The 18685-nt window shown below is 40.9% G+C and overlaps 1 protein-coding gene across 1 annotated transcript in view; it reads left to right on the forward strand.

The window, feature by feature from the left end:
* The window catches only part of AGAP1 (ArfGAP with GTPase domain, ankyrin repeat and PH domain 1), a gene marked incomplete at its 5' end in the record, with an annotated part of 301279 nt that overhangs the window by 77358 nt on the left and 205236 nt on the right, over window positions 1-18685 (forward strand). The window contains one exon of the mRNA XM_025214080.1: window positions 13932-14036. Coding sequence (XP_025069865.1) covers window positions 13932-14036 — 105 coding nt within the window. The remainder of the gene's footprint in view (window positions 1-13931; window positions 14037-18685) is intronic.

Consider the following 18685-nt stretch of genomic DNA (forward strand, 5'->3'; position numbering starts at 1 on the left):
GTCTGGTAAAAGATGGCTCTAATTTAAGTGGATAGCACAAAAAGTGGAATTGTATTACACAGGTTGTCAAGTCTAGTGTGTTTAAGTGTGTTATACTCAGTAGCTGAGTGAATGATATTGTGCTAGCCCCAGAGGGAAGCAGCAGTCCTGGCTGGTGAATGACATCCTCCAATGTCACATTCTCTTTGTTCTCACCAGCTGCAGCAGTAAAGCATAGTGGTAGGGATAACTTGGAGGCTGTCTCTAGTCCTGCCACATTTTAAGCAACTCAGAGTTAGCTACAGATGACATGGGATCAAAACTAGTAGGCTGGACCTCTGGATCTGTCATGAGACAGGCAATGGCCATCTTTCAGAGCTTGTTCTTGCCATGTAATATGGCATCTGGAGATGACCTTAGGTTTCCAAGAAGAATTGTCCGAATTGAAGGAGGGTTCTCTTGAGGCAAGATGACTTGATAGATAAAACTCATTAAACAAGGGTAGATGTCACGTACCTTAGAGCACATTCTATGAGATGATTATCTTCGAATGTCAAATAGGTAATGTTAAACATAACTGGCAGCCAGAACAGTCCATCATTTTATATATGGTTTAATTCAACTGAGTGTCTTAGTCCTGCATAAGAAGAGCTGAACCACACCAAGTACCTGTATTCTGCTACAGAAGAGCACAAGGCAGGCTCTGAAGTTTCACAGGCTTTGGATGCAGATCCAATCTGTCTTTTCAGAAAAAAGTTCAGCTGTTGGGCCTTTTTGTCATTTAAGGAAAAGCAGATGGAAACTGTCTTGGACACTTTGGTTTAAGATTTTTTACAGTAATGTGCCATATCCTTTATATTAGCATTCAGGATTTCTAAATGTTCTCAGGTCTTGATTTGTACTGCTGGATACATGCTAATTAAAAATCTGGTATTGGTAGTGGTGTTAGGCCATTTTTAAGAGGTTAAAAAGCATCAGCGCTAAAACTGAGCCTTGAGGCACTCCATTGTTCTGGTGCCTCCAAAACTCATTTTGTCAAAATGAAACTTGAAACCAGCAGTCTTCTCATGGCTGGGAAAATCTATTGTGATAGGGTTGATAGTTGTTTGTACAGTAAATCTGTATGACAAATCATGTTAAGAACAGCAGTAGCATACAGAAATAATGTGCCCATCTTCTGCTTTTCCTGTCCATGAATTGTATACCATCTAGAGGTGACACTGAGGTTTCTTAGAGGAATTTGCAAATCATTCCCACTAATAGTAGTGAGTGTCGGCCCTTAATCACAGGTACTTCAATTTGGTCTGAAGCCTGCTTTGACTTATTTTCAGGATACCATCAACAGTGGAAAAGATCCTTTTGAATGAGAACATTTACAAGTTTATGTTCTTTCTTGAGTTGTAGCAAAGCTTTGGCTTTGCCAGATCTTAAATATTCTGTGCTCTTCTGTGATGTTGGCTAGCCAGTGTCCAGCATTCCCTCTAAGCTGCGTGGCGTGCACGGCCACACAGGCATGCTCATGCTGTGCTGTCAGGCATGCCTGTGAAGCTGCACGTGCTGCGCAGCATGGAGGGAACGCTGCCAGTGTCTGCTGGTTCTTTGGATTTTTCTCAGGAAATTGAGGCAGAAGTAAGCGAGCCTGTTTTTCAAGTGTTTTAATAGCTTGGTGATACTTCCATCTTTTGGTTTCAGGAGTTTGCTGCTACTGCTGGCACTTTTTTCCCCACTTTTCCTTTAAAACATTTTGCCTCATGTACTTTGCAACATTTATCAGATGGTAACAATGCTGTTTGGAGAGACTTGGTGACACTGTAGTGAAGTCTTCTGAGCAGCATGAGTTTTCCCTATTAATGACTAAACTTTGTGACTAGATTGTGACATGAAGCCTACTCCTGTTCTGCTGTCTAAAAGTGCACAATAAAACCATCATTTGCTGAAAAATAATAAAGGACAACACAATTCTGCAGGGGATAGAATTGGGTAATGTCTCAAGACATGACTGTGGCTCATTTGGCAAGAAAGAAGAGCATAAGGCAGATGTGGTAGCTTATTGGTAACAGTCTTTCATAAGGGGTTCCAAGATGAGAGGGCAGGTGACAAATATTCCTCTAGATGATTATACCCAAGAGTGATTTGTTTGGCTTATTTGAATGGAAAAACACCCTTTCTCATGAGTTGGTGGACACTAAAAACACACCTGCTCCATGGTGGCAGATATTCCCACATGTTCTCTCTGGTAACAAAAGTCGTGACCAAGAGAGAAACATTTTATCAGCCTTGTAGCTCATTAGTGGCTAAGAAATGGGGCTAGGTCTTCATTCTTGGCCCATGTTCTTTCATAGGGTATAAAGCTGACACCTTCATTATTTGGCTCTTTTCCCTGCCAGTGGAGGAATATTCTACAGATGGGAGGTGATTTGACTATAAAACCTTGGACCCAGACAGTCCTTACCTCTTGGGATGGCTTCTGATTTGTCCAATACTAACAGATGTAACTTAAAGTATCTGTTCAATTCTTTTAGGAATCAAAACTGAGAAGAGAGTTTATGACAGATATTTGGCTACTTCACTAAATATAGCTTGGCTTAAACCAGCAATCTGGCACTTGCTTTTAAAATGGGATGTAAAGCAAGGGATCACAAGAGTCCTGGTGCACATAAGATATAGAGCCAAACAATCCATTTGGAGTTTAATCTTTTTTTTAAACTGGTGGAACTACCAATGTGTACCCCCTTCTGAGTTCATGTCTCGCTGGCTTTTGTCCAGGAACAAACCACATGTTAATGACTAATTGATTCTCGGTTGTTTGATAAAGATACAGTTCTTGTAAAACCATAGTCAGGTTTATCTTGTACAGTGTGTTTTACTACTCATTCATAAAGGTTAACTACTAGATTTTGTGGAAAGGTACTGGCTGGTTCCATTTAATCAGGCCTCCCAATAATGTCATGCCTATCTTTTTACTCAATCACATAAGTTCACTTGGCCAGTGGACTAAAACGCTTAGCCCAGCTAATCCACTTCATTGGGCAAAATGCACATGGCCCGTTGTCCCGCATGTTCATTGTGGGGGACAACAGATGACGTGTTCCATGGTTGCAGAGATGTGCCCCCAAAAATCTCCAGAGTATGTCTCTGTAAGCAGAGAATCCCAGAGATTACCCAGGGCACATCTCTGTAAGTGGGGAATGTAAGCTGGGTAGGTGCTTTTGGGGCTTGATGGGCCCATTCCTACCTGGGAATTACCAGGGTGCACATGACTGGGCCTCTGCAACTCTAGGAGCACCAACGTGGGGTATTTGTTGTTTGTGGGCAGCCCTGGGCTTCCTGCACTCTCTTATCATAAAGCAAATAGACATCTGCCACAATACAGCAGCACAAATTATTACTACTTTTTGTCTTGGGCACAAATTTGTGTTTGTGGTGAGACAAGGTATAAACATCTATTTGCTTTTGCTTTGGGTCACCATAAAAACCGTTATGCTAGCATAAAAGCGGTGTCTTATTTCCAGCCTTAGAACAACTGGCTTTTAGTTTTAATTTGACATAGATTTGGTTGTCCAAATCAACCAGGTGTAAATGCCCTTTCAATTAGAAATTCATGTAGAAAATCTAGTGTTTATATTTGAAGTATTTATTTGGTTTTTTTTATGTGTTTACATTTTTGTATTGCCTGGCATGAAACCCAAGATCATGTCTTAAAGTGGTCTTCTCTATTCTGAGTGAATGCCACAAATGCCCCAAAAGACTCTTATTCAATATACAAAATCTGTGACTGGTCAGCTTGGGCAATTTGGCCACTGAATAATATAAATATGAAGACATGTGCTGTGATACTCAAATATTGCAGCTGGGGAAGTATCTTAGCATCTCTAGCAAAACTCCCAGTAGGTTCATACAGTGCAACCTTTTTAAAGGAGTTGCTTGACTTTGTCCGCACTCATTATTATTTACACTTGTGACAAAATCAAGGTTTTTCTTAGCTTAAAGTTAAAGAACTTTGATGTTAAGAATGCCCCAGCTTTTCCACTCCTGAGGTATACTTTTCTGGATTATTTTACCTGTTTTCCTTGTTTTTCATGACAGTTTTGGCACTGGTGATCTCACCATTCTGTTGCTTTGTGGCTTGCTTGTTACAGTTCTTCTGTTGTGATAGCTTACACCACTTATGAATAACTCTCCAAAAGACTAACTAGTACTGTAGTTTCAGGAACAACTTTAAATGTAGAGAATAAGAAAACATTTATGTGTATCCTTGTACTCAGCAGGTATGCTGCAATGGTAGATCTCTAGATATCTGTTTTCTTCCCTTGGGAGTTGAACTTGAATGCTTTCTCTAGCTTTTTGCTCCAGTGAATTGATGCATAGAACAAGGGCCACTACCATCACCTCAGCAGAGGCATGTATACACTGCTTACTGGTGAGCTGGTTTAATGTCTGTAGAACTGCGAAGCTGTGGGAGTTATTGCCAATCACATACTGGAAGTATAGTCTCTAGGAGTGGAGACACAATTAGACATTCTGAGAGCAGAAATTGCAGGTTAAGAAATTTCCCCCTGCTCAGTGGGACAAAACAGTCTGCTGCGGTACAATTTATTTTAAGAGAACACAAGACTTAACAAGTAGTATTGCTGAATTTCATGGTGTAACTACATGATTTTCCCAATGCATATTCATAGCACTCATAGATTTGAAGAGAAGCAGATGCTTTATAGACCAGAATTCATTTGGAATTCAGAATATGATAAAATGTCATTTTTTATCATATTTATTAATGGGGAAAATGAAAATGGGCGATTCATAGAGCTGCTAGTTGCTAATCACTGTGACTCCTGAAGAAGGGGTAAAATTAAATATTTATGCTATTTATGTGAAAGATTCCAAATTTCATTCTGCCAAAATATCATCAAGATAAGACTATGGGCCAGTTAGGTTTTTTGGGCATGGGGTACGCTAGGTCTGCACATTATAAATATCTCAGTGATGGAAATGCTGTAATTATTTTTTTAAACTTACATTCATTTTTCAGAAGTTGAACACTTTGGATGAAATCATGGTTGCACTGCAGTTAAGGTCCTGTAATTTTTTTTCCTTACTCATTATAGAGAATATTTAAACTCATTATATGAGAACTATTTAAACTTTTTTAAACGTTGCAGTTGGAGACATAGAACTTAAAATACATGTAACCTAAAATAAATTCATGATGGCTTTGCCATTGACTTCCATTTAAAGCTGCTTAAGCAGCTAAGGATTGTTGCTTAAGGGAAAGGATTCTTAAATTCTACTTTAGCTGATAACTGGATATTCCAGCTGACCTGGTTTATAGAATACATACTAGTCACTTGACCAGGAGCTAACCATTTTATGTGCGTTTGATCTCACATGGGAGTCTTGTTATTAACTGCTGTGATTGTCACCATAATGATCAGGATGCTGAGCTTGATAGTGGTCTGTAACTTCTGCTGGTGCCTTGAAGCTCAACAACAGAGGCTGATTGGCTCAGTTAGGGCCCCAGTCTCTAACAGCAAATGCAATCAATAAATCTTTGTTGGTAAATAATTGCTATTGAACAGAGTTTTAATATAAATTTATGAGCGGTGTTTTATCACAGCTTGGGGCTACAGCAGGCCACTGAGTGATGGATTTCAGATAACACTTACATTCATTACATTAACTTTGTAAGTTATTTAAAGCTTGTACACTTAACATTGCTTTTGGCTTGCAATGACCTCCTGGGACTAGACACAGAATACACATTACTAATAAAGAGATAGCAATACAGACAGACAGTTCCTGTTTTTTGCACAACAAAAAAGTTCCTTAAGCAAAAACCAAGAAATGAAGTACATGTATGCTAACCAAAGTATTTTTCCTCCTAGCTCATTAAAACCACAAATAGCACTCTTTAGGATTAAATACTATAGCTAGGAAACATCCCACTATTAGATCCACAGTTGCAGTTTTTGGAGAAGGTGGTAAAATATAATTTGAAGTGTTAAATTATTTTCATAGATGGTGAGCAAATTGGAAGTGTTAAATCCTGAAAATATTGAGTCTTTAAGCTTGGGGCACCCACACTTAATTTTAGTGCTAAAATTCAAGAATGAATAGAGTAAAAAATTGAAGTATTTATCTGGATCAGTTGTCAGGATAAATAATGATACCTGATCAGTGAAAGTTTTTTTAGAAAAGATGGGTTTAATAAGTGGTATTTTGAAATAGAAATTATGATTTATTTAGGCCCACTATTTATGGCCTAGAGATAAAACATGAGATTTGTTCGGTGCAGGCTGTTAAACCAGCTTTGGAAGCAAAGTCTATTGGCCAGCTCTGAGCTCTGTACTGCTACTTCTAGACAGCCATCGGTCCTGAGGTCTAAAGCTAGCTTGGATATATTTTCATTATACCTTAATCACTAATTTGAATGCTTTGTAAACATCTCTTTAGTGTTAAGCTTGACTGATATGGAATGAGCTAAATGATGATTTAAAAAATAGTGTTTTTCTTTTGTTTGATGTATCTATTTAAAATCCAATTTATGTTGAAGTGTGTTTTTAGCTGTTCTAAACTGCCCTAGACAGATCATTTCTCAAGATCATTCCATAGAGTTGTCACATTTTCACATTAAAAGCAGGTATGGGTTTGTATTTTTGTTTGGCAAAGTATTGTGTAATAAAATAAATACTTGTGTAAGAAAGGCATAAAATTGCTGTTAGAACAATTAATAATTCTAAATAATGTTCACTAACTTAATGGCATAGGAAGCAAGCTTGTGTATTTTCCCACTTGCCCTTTGTTTTCTCTTATTTCTTGTGCCAATATTGCTTGTCTTTTTTCAACAAATACATTATATAAATATAAAGTGAAATGATTCATTCAAACTCATTTTGCCATTCTGTAAAGAAGGGCCCTCTTCTGTTATGTATCAAAAAGGTGTAGAAGGAATAGAAAAAGCTTTGGGCTTTGTTATCCTCTAAAGATGGTGCACAGGGTAGTTTTAGTTTTTTGCTCTTCTACCTTTTTCTGCTGCATACACAGGCTAAAGCAGGGGCATCTAAACTGTGACCTAGAAGCTCTAAATGTGGCAATTAAAAAAAAGGTTCATGTGCTTAGGAATTGCAAATAGACTCCTGAATCAGTACTCTAGCACTTTGAAAGTAAAATGTCTGAAATAGCCCTGTTGTTATGAGGAGCAGGTAGCGGGTACCATTTCTTTTGTAGGTTAAGGAGCAATCTGATAAGCAGGTACCTTTTTTTTTTTTACCTCTGTAGCTTTTTGTAGCCACTGAGCTCATTCCTACTTGGCTGGAAAGGAAAGAGAAGGTAGTTCCATTCCTAGCTTCCTTCCTGGCACAATATTACAACAGGCTCTTCCTGTAACTAGAGGGGTGGCTATCAAACGGTGATTCCCCTTCTGAGCCATGTAAAACAACCAGCCACACCTTGCTCATTTTTGTCACGGTGAAAGCGCAGCCTGGGAATTGGTTTAACTTTTGCTACCTGCCTTCTATCTGCAAAGGACCATGCATCAGCACAGCATTCCAACTATACTTTCTGGCATTTTGGGTACTGGACTTCAGGGAGAAATGTGTACCAGTCCATTGCACTAGTTGCTGAGACAGTCCTGACTAAGAAATTGTGAATATTTTGTGAAAATAACTGTCCTGGTTCACTTTAGGCAGAACCAACCACAACAGCTTTTTCCATGAATTGAAAATAGTTCAGCTGAAATGGAACACATACCATATTTACCCAAGTCCAAGACAGCTTCAAATTTAAGAGGACCAACAATAATTGGATTCTGTTCAGGGAAAAGTATAAACTTGTTATCATTTTCCATGTATAGAATCTAATTATGGGAGAATCATCTTAAATTCATCCTGCTGTACTGCTGTGGCAGAAAAAGCAGTGGTGGGGGGCAAAAGGCCAGACCCCAACACTTTGCCCCCACTAATTGCCCCTCCCCACCCTTTGCCCCCCTGTGCCTGTCCCCTTCCAGTGTCTACCACCTACCCTCCAACTGTCCCCCTATCACTTCTGCTGTCTGCCCCCTGCTACCCTGCCACTTGTCCCCCCCCAACCCTGCCCCCACGTGCCCATCTGTCACTCTGCCATGGGCCCCACTTAACTCCTGCCCTTTGCCCCCCATGCCTGTGACTGAACCCAGTGCCTACTCCTCCTACTACTTGTCCTCCTTCCCTGCCCCCACCCACATGACTGTGCCTGACCCCAGCTGCCTGGGCCTCTCCCATCTCCCCTCACTGCTTACCTTCTGGGCAACTCTGGTTCCAGTTCTAGGCAATCAGAGGCCCTGGCCCAGCCAGGCAGAAGCAATGACAGCAGCTCTGGGTCTGGCCAGGTCGGTATCTGAGCTGGCACTGAAGGTAAGGGGCGGGAGGGGGGCTGGGGGTTGTGTGGTCTCTCCCCTATGCTCCCCCAAACCACAAACTGCATACCTTCCCCATGTGGTTCTCCATCCCACACACAGTTTCCTCCACTTTCCTTCCACTGTGTGCCTCCACCCCTGTTACACAAGCCACCCTCACCCAGGGCAGGCTGCTCTCAGCTCTTGCTTCACTACAGAGCCAAACCAGAGCTGAGCTGGCACCTGCTCTGGGTCAGTACTTGAACCTAAAACAGGGCTTTTTTCCCCATGTGGATTGGGGTGAAAAACCTTGTCTTGGATTTGAATAAATGTAGTATTTTTGGTGTGTTAACTTCTTAAATTTGCCATGCTAAATCAAAGTGAAAAAAGATTAAATGGTTCATTTTGAAATGTTGCGAGAGAGGAAAGTAGTTGTGTTAGTCTGAAGTCATGCAGAAGATAGGGCAGGGTGGCATCTTAGGGCAATTATATACGTGCTCCAGGAATGGGGTGGGGGCACTTTAATTAGAGCGGCTCTGAGAGCCACTCTAATTAAAGCACCTGAAGCATCGCATGTATCAGCGTCCCCACACTGAAAAATGGTGGTGGGGGTGCTTTAACTAAAGCTCGTCAAAGGAGTTTTAGTTAAAGCACCCCCACTGCCATTTTTCAGCACGGGGACACTGATGCACATGACACTGGTGTTTGATGAAGCACAGTAATTACCACACTCCAACAGACTCAATTAATTACAGCGCATTGGAACACTGAACATGTATAAATGTCCTTAGAGACTAACTGGTTTAGAGAGGCAAGAGCTTTTGTAGTCAACAACCTATTTTGTCAGAATATTTGAAAATGTTGAAACAAAACATTCCAGTTCATCATAAAATCTTTTTTGTTATTCAGAAATATTTTCTGAATTCACCTGGTTTTATAATATGTTAGGCTGCCTTGAAAATCCATTTAGGCAAATTTGTCTAAAAGATTCATCTAGCTTTAGGTAAGTAATGGTTTCCCTTCTCTCCCGTTCTATAAAAATTCAGTGGAACAAAGAATATAGGAGACTCTATCCTGAAAGTTTTATTGTCACTCATTAATTTTTGGAAAAGAACGTGTTTGGGTTTCTGACTGAAAAGACTTTACAGAAGCAGAGTTGCAGAATGAACCAGCACTACTTTTGGCAGAGCTGCAATTCCCTAAATGAGGACTTGGGTACAAATGACATGTTTCTAATTTCATATCTTCAGCTGATGCTTTTGATACTGAGAAACTGTCTTTTGTGGGAGTATTAATACTGGAACCAGTATTGGAATGTATTTTGTGTATACAATGACTTTTAAAAGCTTTACAAATTAAGCCAATGGTGCTCAACATTTTTAGACTCAAGGCACCCCTTGGAAAATCTCAGCTCTTCGTTTTCACTTAATTTTTGACTGCGGAAATATGATAGCGCAGCTCTTTCATTGCAAAGAATTCAGAAAGATCACAACAGGTCAAAATGCTTTTAACACTCTCATTCCATTTTTAAATCTTTTGGTTTATCTGGTGAATAGTGTTTTCACACTACCTGTGCTAATGTTGTGGGATCCACGGCACCTTTGAAAGGATCTCCAGGTACCCTAGGGTGCTGTGGCACCCTGGTTGAGAATCAGTGACTTAAGCTATGCCTTTACTCTCGAACTCTCTCTATATTTAATAGAGACATTGTTGTAAATAGCATGATGCTCTGAATTGTGCTGAAATGGTGACAGCTCTGCCAGTGGTGAATTTGAACTGGAGCCCCAGATCTACTTCATCACAGAGTTTGGGAATATTCATATCCAGAGCTGACTCTAGTCTTGAATATGTGCTATATCATATGTTATCCTATTTTTTCCTTCATATTTAGCTGGTTGCTGTTTTTCCTTAAGTGCAGAAATATTGATTGTTCTACTGTGTACTGAGCATGTGTGTAAGTCAAAAATAGCTTGTGAAGTTTGTATTTGGTCTGATGGAACCTATGGTTATTATTAGCTATGCATACTTTTTTTATTCAGCTACATAAAAATCACGTGGCAGAGGGATACACTAACTCTTTTTGTTCCTGTTGTTGTTTGCTGCCTCATTCTAGTCATTTGTGTAATTATTATAACAACCTTTGTACATGGGGATTGTTTGGGGTACCGTATATATGTACTATCAGGCTTTTTGTAGCTCCACAAAATAATATTTTAGGTTTCTCCTGTGCCTTGTATATACTTCTAGAAGAACGTTTCAGCTTTTGCTCTATTTCCTAGCATTTCCTAAACGCATCTAATTCTCTCAAGTTAAGTTGATTTCTTCAATTTGATTAGTATATTGGGGTTATACTTGCCAGAGGTTTTTGCACGCAGTATTTCTCAGGCGTTACACTTGTCAGAGGTTTTTGCATGCAGTATTTGTTTAAGATTATTTCTGTTGTATAATACAAAGAATGTTTGCTATAGCACACACACAAAATATATCGCAACTTTTTTTTTAAAAGAGACACAGATAAGCAGATAATATGCCTCATCATTCCTATTACATACGTTTAATACTTAATAGAACCTGGTCCTACCTAAAAGTCCAGTGGAGTCCTTAAAAACAATCAAGCAAAGACCTGTCTAACCACCATTTTGATTGAAATGTCAGGGTGATGACTTCATCTGGATCCATAAAATGGAATTTTCTAATTCATAAATGGAAGAGTAGCAAAGTTTCTACCTTGTGAAATCCAGGTGAATATTGAATATTTTATTGTCATCACAATGCATTGAGTTTATAATTTGGTTTAACTATGCTCCCATAATAGTAACAAGTTTTACCCATAGCTACAGGACATTCAGAAAGTTGTGAAATGTAATTCTACCTTTTTTAAACTTCAAAGATAATGGAAAGAAAAAATTGTCAGTATGTGATCCTTTGGGCTTAATTCCCTTTAAAGTGTTTTAGGAATAAGCACCTCAGTACCCATGGGGGAAAGAGCTTTGGGGAAGTAAGTTTTGATCCACATAACACAGTGATAATGAAAACTGAATTCTAGAGTATAAAAGATTGGAAAGGTGAAATGACAGATCACCTATTACAGACAAACATGGAAATCAAAGGCAGATGTAAGCTTTCATTTTTAATAGAAGAAAACAACTTCTCTTACATGAGAAGACTCTGTAATTGGCGCACAAACCTCAAACTTCTGGAAGCATGTAAGAAGCTACTTCAGAACCCTGTACCATTTTTTAAAAGTTTGAGATCATGAGTACTAGAAAGTTACAACCAACAGTACAGAGAAAAACCTGACCCTCTAGAATATCAGAAAGCTAGATCTTCACATTGATGCCTAATTTCAGTTATGTGAGGACTGCCTTTGTATACAGTGTCTTCCGTAGCATGTTTGAATTCTCAAAGGTCACTTTGTGGCCTTTATCTGGGGAGTGTGTCCAGTAAAGGGCAATTATGACCATAGGGACTTCCCTATGGAAATATCTTGATGGTTGCTATATTATGGGTCCATCTGGATTGTGGCACACGGGGTTTAGTTGAGGATTAAGTATCTCAGTGTTTCAGGGAGGGAGCCAGTTTTCTGAGGCAGTGGAGCAGTTCTAATTGTGCAGTGGCACGGGACTGACCCTTGTCCCTTTATTGTTGGGATTCAGTCTGGAGTGACGTAATTTTATAAAGCAATCTGTTGATAAAGTAAGTACATAGCACATGTACTCTAAGTGTAGTATTCTTCAGAAGTGTACTATTTCCAGTTACTACGAATTTGCACAATTTCGTGTATTTCCTGCTTCATTTTCCATATACTAATATTGAGTGCTTTCATTTCATTTACTGGAAGCTTTCTTCAATCATATTTATAAGGGAAAACTTATACATGTTTTAGTTCAAATTGCTGGTTATGGCTAGGTTTAATTTAATGAGCATAAGATATTGATTTTTGTTTCAGCTGTTTTCTACAGCTGCGGAGAGCCCATAGGTAGTACAAGATTTGCCAATTTATAGGTATTTGTTAATACAGAATGGTCAGAGTTTAGACAGTAGTGTGATGCAGTCATAGAATTATGCTGGAGTAAGAAATTTTAACTGGGAAAAATCATTTTCCAATTTATTCTATTTAGCATTCAGATTAAGTAATACATTCTAGATTATTTTGGATCAGAAGCAAATCTGTGCATAAGGACTGCTTTGGTTTAACCTAATAATATAGGTGGTAATTCACTGAATTCTTTAAAAAATGCTTATTTTATTTTTAGTTTAAAATAAATTGGCTGGAATTTCTGTAACTTTGTAATCTAGATATGATGAATTTTGAAAACCTAAACTATGGCATGTAAAATGCTAACATTCAGTGGAAGAAGTGTTTAGGCCTAGTGATTGTCCAAATATAATTTCTCCTTTTTACTCACACTGGAAACCTTTGGTGGTTAGTGCTAGTTATGGAAAGGTGTAAATTTCAATATTTTTCCAGCTGAGTGTTAAAACTGCCAGTAACATGTGAAGTATACTATAAACTAATGTTTTTTCCTTCGGCTTTTTATTGGTTTTATTCCTTTTCCTGTGTATTTTGCTAAATTCCAGCTCTTTGTAAATTCCAGTGTGGTTTGTCTGAATCTGGATTCATCAGCTTGCTTACAGATTTTGTTTCCTGTTAATGTTCTTGTTTGTCCTTGTTCCTCTTTTTTCTTCCAGTGTTGCTATACATTTACATTATTTTTAGTTCTTAATTAACTGTTTAATAATTCTGTCTTTAATCTCTTAATCTGCAGTAAATCACTTCCTGCATGTGTGCTCTCATTCTCTCTGCCACCCTGTGGGGAAAATAGTTGCTGTCGTCCCTCCCAACCTATCCCTCCATCTGTGTTTTCATTTTATTCCCATGCTCCACTCTCAAGATTTCACTCACATATACAGTCTACTTTAGCTTTGTTTTCCCACAAGGATCTTTCCTGCTGCTGACACCTGTAGTGAGTACTGTTTCCTCTTACTAGAAAAAGCAGGTGAAGGAAATTCTCTTTAGTGCCACATCATGGAAAAGAGAGAGAGAGCACACACAACTATAAGTGCGATATAGAAAAAGTCCAGCACTAACCACTCTGAATTCTTTGCCTGTGCAATAGCCAGTGCAGGAGAGGAAGCCACAAGCAGCAGACAATGGAACCCATAATTGCATGGAAAATCCATGTTGCCTGACATTTGCTCAACTTGAAATTCATTGTCATGGGCATAATCTGGTTCAGTACCACCAGTAAAATATGAATTCCAAAGGAAGTGTAATTCAATGCAAAATTTTCTGTTACTATGCTAAGTGGACAGAGTAACATTGACGCAGATAAATATTTTGTTGGCTTAACCTACTTTACTGTTTTATTGGAAGCAATATAGAAGAGTTGTGTTGTTACTTAAGTCTGGTAATGCTAGTAGGTATTGCTCCAGAGAGGAAACAAGCTTAGGGGGATACGGACACCAGCAGAGTACTAAAAAGATAGTAAATATGGCCTTTGTCTTTTGTCCTTTAATTAATGGTGTATGCAAAAGTTCATATGTTAATTCTTTTGTCTTTTATCTTTCTGCTTCCTACCAGGGTATGCTGCTAAAGCGAAGTGGCAAATCATTGAATAAAGAGTGGAAGAAGAAATATGTTACATTGTGTGACAACGGTGTACTTACCTATCATCCCAGTTTACATGTAAGTATGTTATACTCTTTGCAGTCAGTTGTTGTCAGATTGCAGATCAAGTACTGTTAGCTGGGTTTCATTAAAACATCTATAAACATCCTGTCTCTGGTAGACAAAAAAAACACCCTTAAGCTATGAATCCCATGCTGTACAGTTCTATAGTGGAATTATACCTGTACATCCTAGATAACCTTCTTTTGTGCAGCTTACTAACACTTCAGTAAATTCAACTTGATTTTATGTTTGTGGTTTTTCTGGACTTGCAAGAGAAACTGTAAGTAACAGGATTGTAAGAAATGCTCTTTTGGCTTGGGAAAGGGGTTCCAAGTGCAGTAAATTATATTGTACTTTCTAAGGCTAATGTAGCTGTTTTTTGGTTGGCAGTAGCTGTGGCAGTTTAAAAATAATTAACTTTAGCACCTTATAGATTTTAAATTTTTTTAGAGATTTATATGTACCATTAAAATATTTTCTGTTGCAAACTTTATTGCCTCAACACTCCCGAAGGGATGAAAACATAAGGAGCCTTCCTTTCCCTTTAGTTCTGTGTAGCCTTTATAGCACAATCCACTGTGGTTACATGGTTACTACTCCATAATAGTACTACCTGATGGAGATGGAGACGTGGCACTGTTGTAGTTCTACCCCAGGGGTGGCCAAAATACAGCACACGAAGAGATTTTATCTAGCTTGTGGTGGGTCCCTCAGCCCTGCCCAGCCTGGCCACAGGGGACAGTCCAAGCCATGGTGCATGCAGCTGGTCCTGCTGTCCCCAGACATGCAGCAGGGTGAGGGTGGCACAGCGGCTGGACTCCACTTCCTGGCAGCCTGGCAATGACTCCTGCTTGCCGTTGCTAGCGTCTCCACCACTGCCAAACCCAGGCACCCCAGCCCCTCTATCCTGCACCCACTGCTGGGGGCACCAGACAGAGATTGACCAAGATCCCTGTGGGCAGGGCATTTTCAGTCGGGTGGATGGGATGGGGCCGCAAGCAGGTAGGGGGGAATCAGCAAACCAGGGAGAAGGGTGGTGACAGCATGGAACCAAGGCCCAGGGCAGAGCCATGATCTACTCCCCACACAGCAGAGAATTGTGGTGAAATGAACATAGGTCTGCTTCAGGCCCAAGCCCTGCGTTTTCACTGCTCCACGATCCCAGCCCGGTCCCTACCTGTCCTGCTACCAGATACCACTTCCAGACACCGCTCTGCCTGCCTTCTCCCCCATGACCCCATCCCATCTGCCTGGCTAAGCTTGCCCTGCCTGTGCAGGTCCCATGGAGACCCCACCTGTCTGCTCCATTCAGCACCCCTAGTGTTGGGTGCAGGACAGACAGACCTGGGACAGAAAATATCAATTGCCCTCACCATGCCAGGCCAGGTCAACACCCCCCCCACCCCCCCCACCCCCGGCACTGGGCCAGTCCTCCCCACCCCCACTCCACCTGCAACAGCTCACCTAAATTCCTAAAGTGCCCCTTCAGCAAAATAATTGCCCATCCCTGCTCTACCCCAACTGTCAGAGCTGATTGGGAATGGAGAGAACATGTTTTTTCCCCATTTGAGGGAGCTAGAGCTGCTGTACTAAGCACCAGTAATATGGTAAAAAAATCAATCAATTTGTCCTTGTCAAACCTATAGTAATCTGGCATTTCTTTCTCAGTTATTTCAGAAGCAAATGTTTTAAATTGTGACCTCTCTGTTTTATTTCTCCTTCAGATTATGAGAATCATCTCTCTAAAGGGTTGCCTTTCACTAGGTATTTTGTGGAGTGCAGGACATCTGGATATGGTTCCAGAGGGGACCCTGAGTTTTTAGATGTTTAAAATTTACTGTCATCGCTAATGTCACTTCCTTATATCTCCTAAATTACATTGTAGTTAATGCTAAGGCACTGATTCTTTGGCTTTGTCCCTTGTTCTCTTTATCCCACTTGATCTGCTAGAGGAGTCCAGCTGCTTGTGGCTTTAGTTTTTCTGTTAAGTATTGCAAGTCGAAATTGGCTTCAGCGTTGCCCACAGAAGAGCAGCCCCTCTTCTTGGAATTTTGGATTTCAGAGGCATCTCCTGGACTAGAGAGTCCTGTCCCCATTAATTTTCAGGCAACCAGTTACCAAAAGATCAGAGTGAACGCTTCAAACTCAGGGGCAACTACAGGATACAAAACTGGAAATATAACGAATACAACAATATGCTATAGGTAAAAGCAGGGGAGAGAATGGCACGTGAAATAACATGGAAATAAAGGTACTTCTGTTTGTTTTGAAGCAAGCAGTTGGATCTCACGTGGTCATGTTGGCAACCTTCAGCAGCTCAGCTAGTAGTGCTCCATGTTTGCTTATCAGGCAATAAGTAGCTAAGCTGCCATTATCTGCCTCTTAAGACCTTTCTCTGTGTATATGTTCTTCTTGTTCTTGCTGGTCAAGGTGCACATGCATTATTAGTTTTTCATACTGCAGATGAACCTTTTTCCAAGGTTTCCCTGGAGTTGCTTAGTCTCCCCAAGAGTGAGAATCCATTGAGAGTCAAGGTAATTACTTTGAGATTAGAGGTAAATCCATTAGAGATTAGAAGGAATCAATTTAAAGAAGAGGTAATTACTAGTTTGTAATTGTTTTTTGCTAGAAGTGTACATCTTGGTGTATTACCACTTGCTAACACTCCTCCCCGCAGCTCTGAAGGTTGTGTAACTCCTTATTCCTTTTCCTTTAGCTATTTTTGAGTGGTTTAGTAGTAAGGAACTACTGGAACTACTTGCTTAAAAAAGAACCAGCCACTGAAGCACCCACTGTAGAAAAGGTTTTCAGTGGCTAAGAACATTAAAGCTATATGCTATTATTTCTACCAAACCAGCATGTAGCATCACAGAGCCAGCAAAAAATGCACTGACACGTTCCATGTTATAGTATATCTTAAAAATTGATCATTTGCTGTATACCTTTTGTTCTGGCATGATACGTTTTCACATGATATGAGCAGATTATTTAAAATGCCATTCAATTATATGGTTGAAAGAAAATGGCAGTGCACGCCTGTATTTTAACCTCTTTATGGGGTGAGTGTGAACATACAGCATGACTCTTAAAACCTAATCTTAATTAATCTTGATGGGCCATTGGAAAGCATAGCAAAAATAGTGCAGTGAGGTTCATGGACTGTTTTCTTTTCATAGATTGGTATTATTAATGCATGTTGTGAAGTATTCTTATACAACTTGTTTACCCTGTGGCATCGAGTCTCCAGGGATAATTGTTTGCATTCTCTGGGCCAGAACTGTTCCCTACCTTGTGTTCTGATGTGCTGTAAAATTTGACTTTGAGTTAAGAGTTTGTAAGGCTGTAACAATGTAAAGCCAGTTTTGTTAGATTTTCGTAAGATTGCCCCTGTCATATTTCATGGACAGTTCTTCACTGTCTTGGTTTCAAATACAGATAGCTTCTGCTTTATATCTAGTCATGTATGCAAACCATAGCACAAGACTGAGACGCAACCACATTTCTGTGCAGAACTCGTTGTACAGAATTTGTACATAAGCAGCCTTCTGTAGATTTATTACTCATTGATATAAAAATACAGGATCCAGAAGTTGTTTCTCCTGTAACTGAGAGGAACATTCCTAGAATTATAGGACTGGAAGGAACCTCAAAAGTAATGCAGTCCAACCCTCTGCACAAATGGAGGATATGCTGTTCCTGAGCAAGCCCAGACAGTTACCTGTGCAACTGCTTTTTGAAATCCTCCAATGAAGGAAATTCCAAAACTTCCCTAGGCAGCTTATTCTATTAGGGTAGGAACAAACATTCAAAAAACGGGAGCCTGAATTGATTCAATCTTTGCAGGTTAGTCTAACCTGCAGAGTGTGAACCGGTTTGCAAGTGGATAGACTTTTGACACATGCTTGCAGTGGCTCAGGCCAGAAGCCTGGGAGTGCTAGAGCAGCCCTTCACTTCCACACGGAAGCTGAGCTGAGGAGGTGGGGGTGTGACCAGGCCTGGCCAGGCCTGAGTAAACCCCAACCTTCGCCTGCAGGGTGCCAAGAGTGGGGGAAGAGGGAGCATGGTCAGACTGCTGTGGCAAGGGGGGAGGAGGAGGGGACAGCTCTGCCTGCCCCAGCGGCTCCCTGACAGCGGAGAGCAATCCTGGCACACAGGGCTGCCCAGCCCCAGAGGGGAACTCTTACCCTTCCTCCCTCTCCCCCACTGTCGCAGGACAGGGAGAGGGACTCTGTTGGGTGCTGGTGGGGAAGGGGGCTCTGTGTCAGGCTGCCCGGCCCCAGAGGGGGACTCTTCTCCCCGCTTCTCCCCGCCCTCCCCCCGCCACTGCGGGGCGGGAGAGGGGGGCTCTATTTGATGCAGTCAGTGGGGGGCTCTGCCCCTTCCTCCCCTGCCCCCACCACTGTGGGGCACAGAGGGACCCTGCAAGGCTGCCCAGCTCCAGAGAAGGACTCTTCACCCCACTCCTCCCCTCCCCCCACCCCTCGCTGCTACGGAGTCCTCCTCTGGTGCTGCGCAGCCTCACAAAAAACCCCTCCCCACCCCATGGTGGGGGAGAAGCAGGGGAAGAGTTCCCCTCGGGGGTCTGGGCAGACTTGCAGAGTCCCCCTCCCCACCCTAGGGGGAGGATGGGGAGGAGGAGCAGGAGTCCCCCTCCAGCGCTGCAC

The sequence above is a fragment of the Alligator sinensis genome, unplaced genomic scaffold, assembly GCF_000455745.1.
Source record: "Alligator sinensis unplaced genomic scaffold, ASM45574v1 scaffold205_2, whole genome shotgun sequence".
Taxonomy (NCBI): Eukaryota; Metazoa; Chordata; order Crocodylia; family Alligatoridae; genus Alligator; species Alligator sinensis.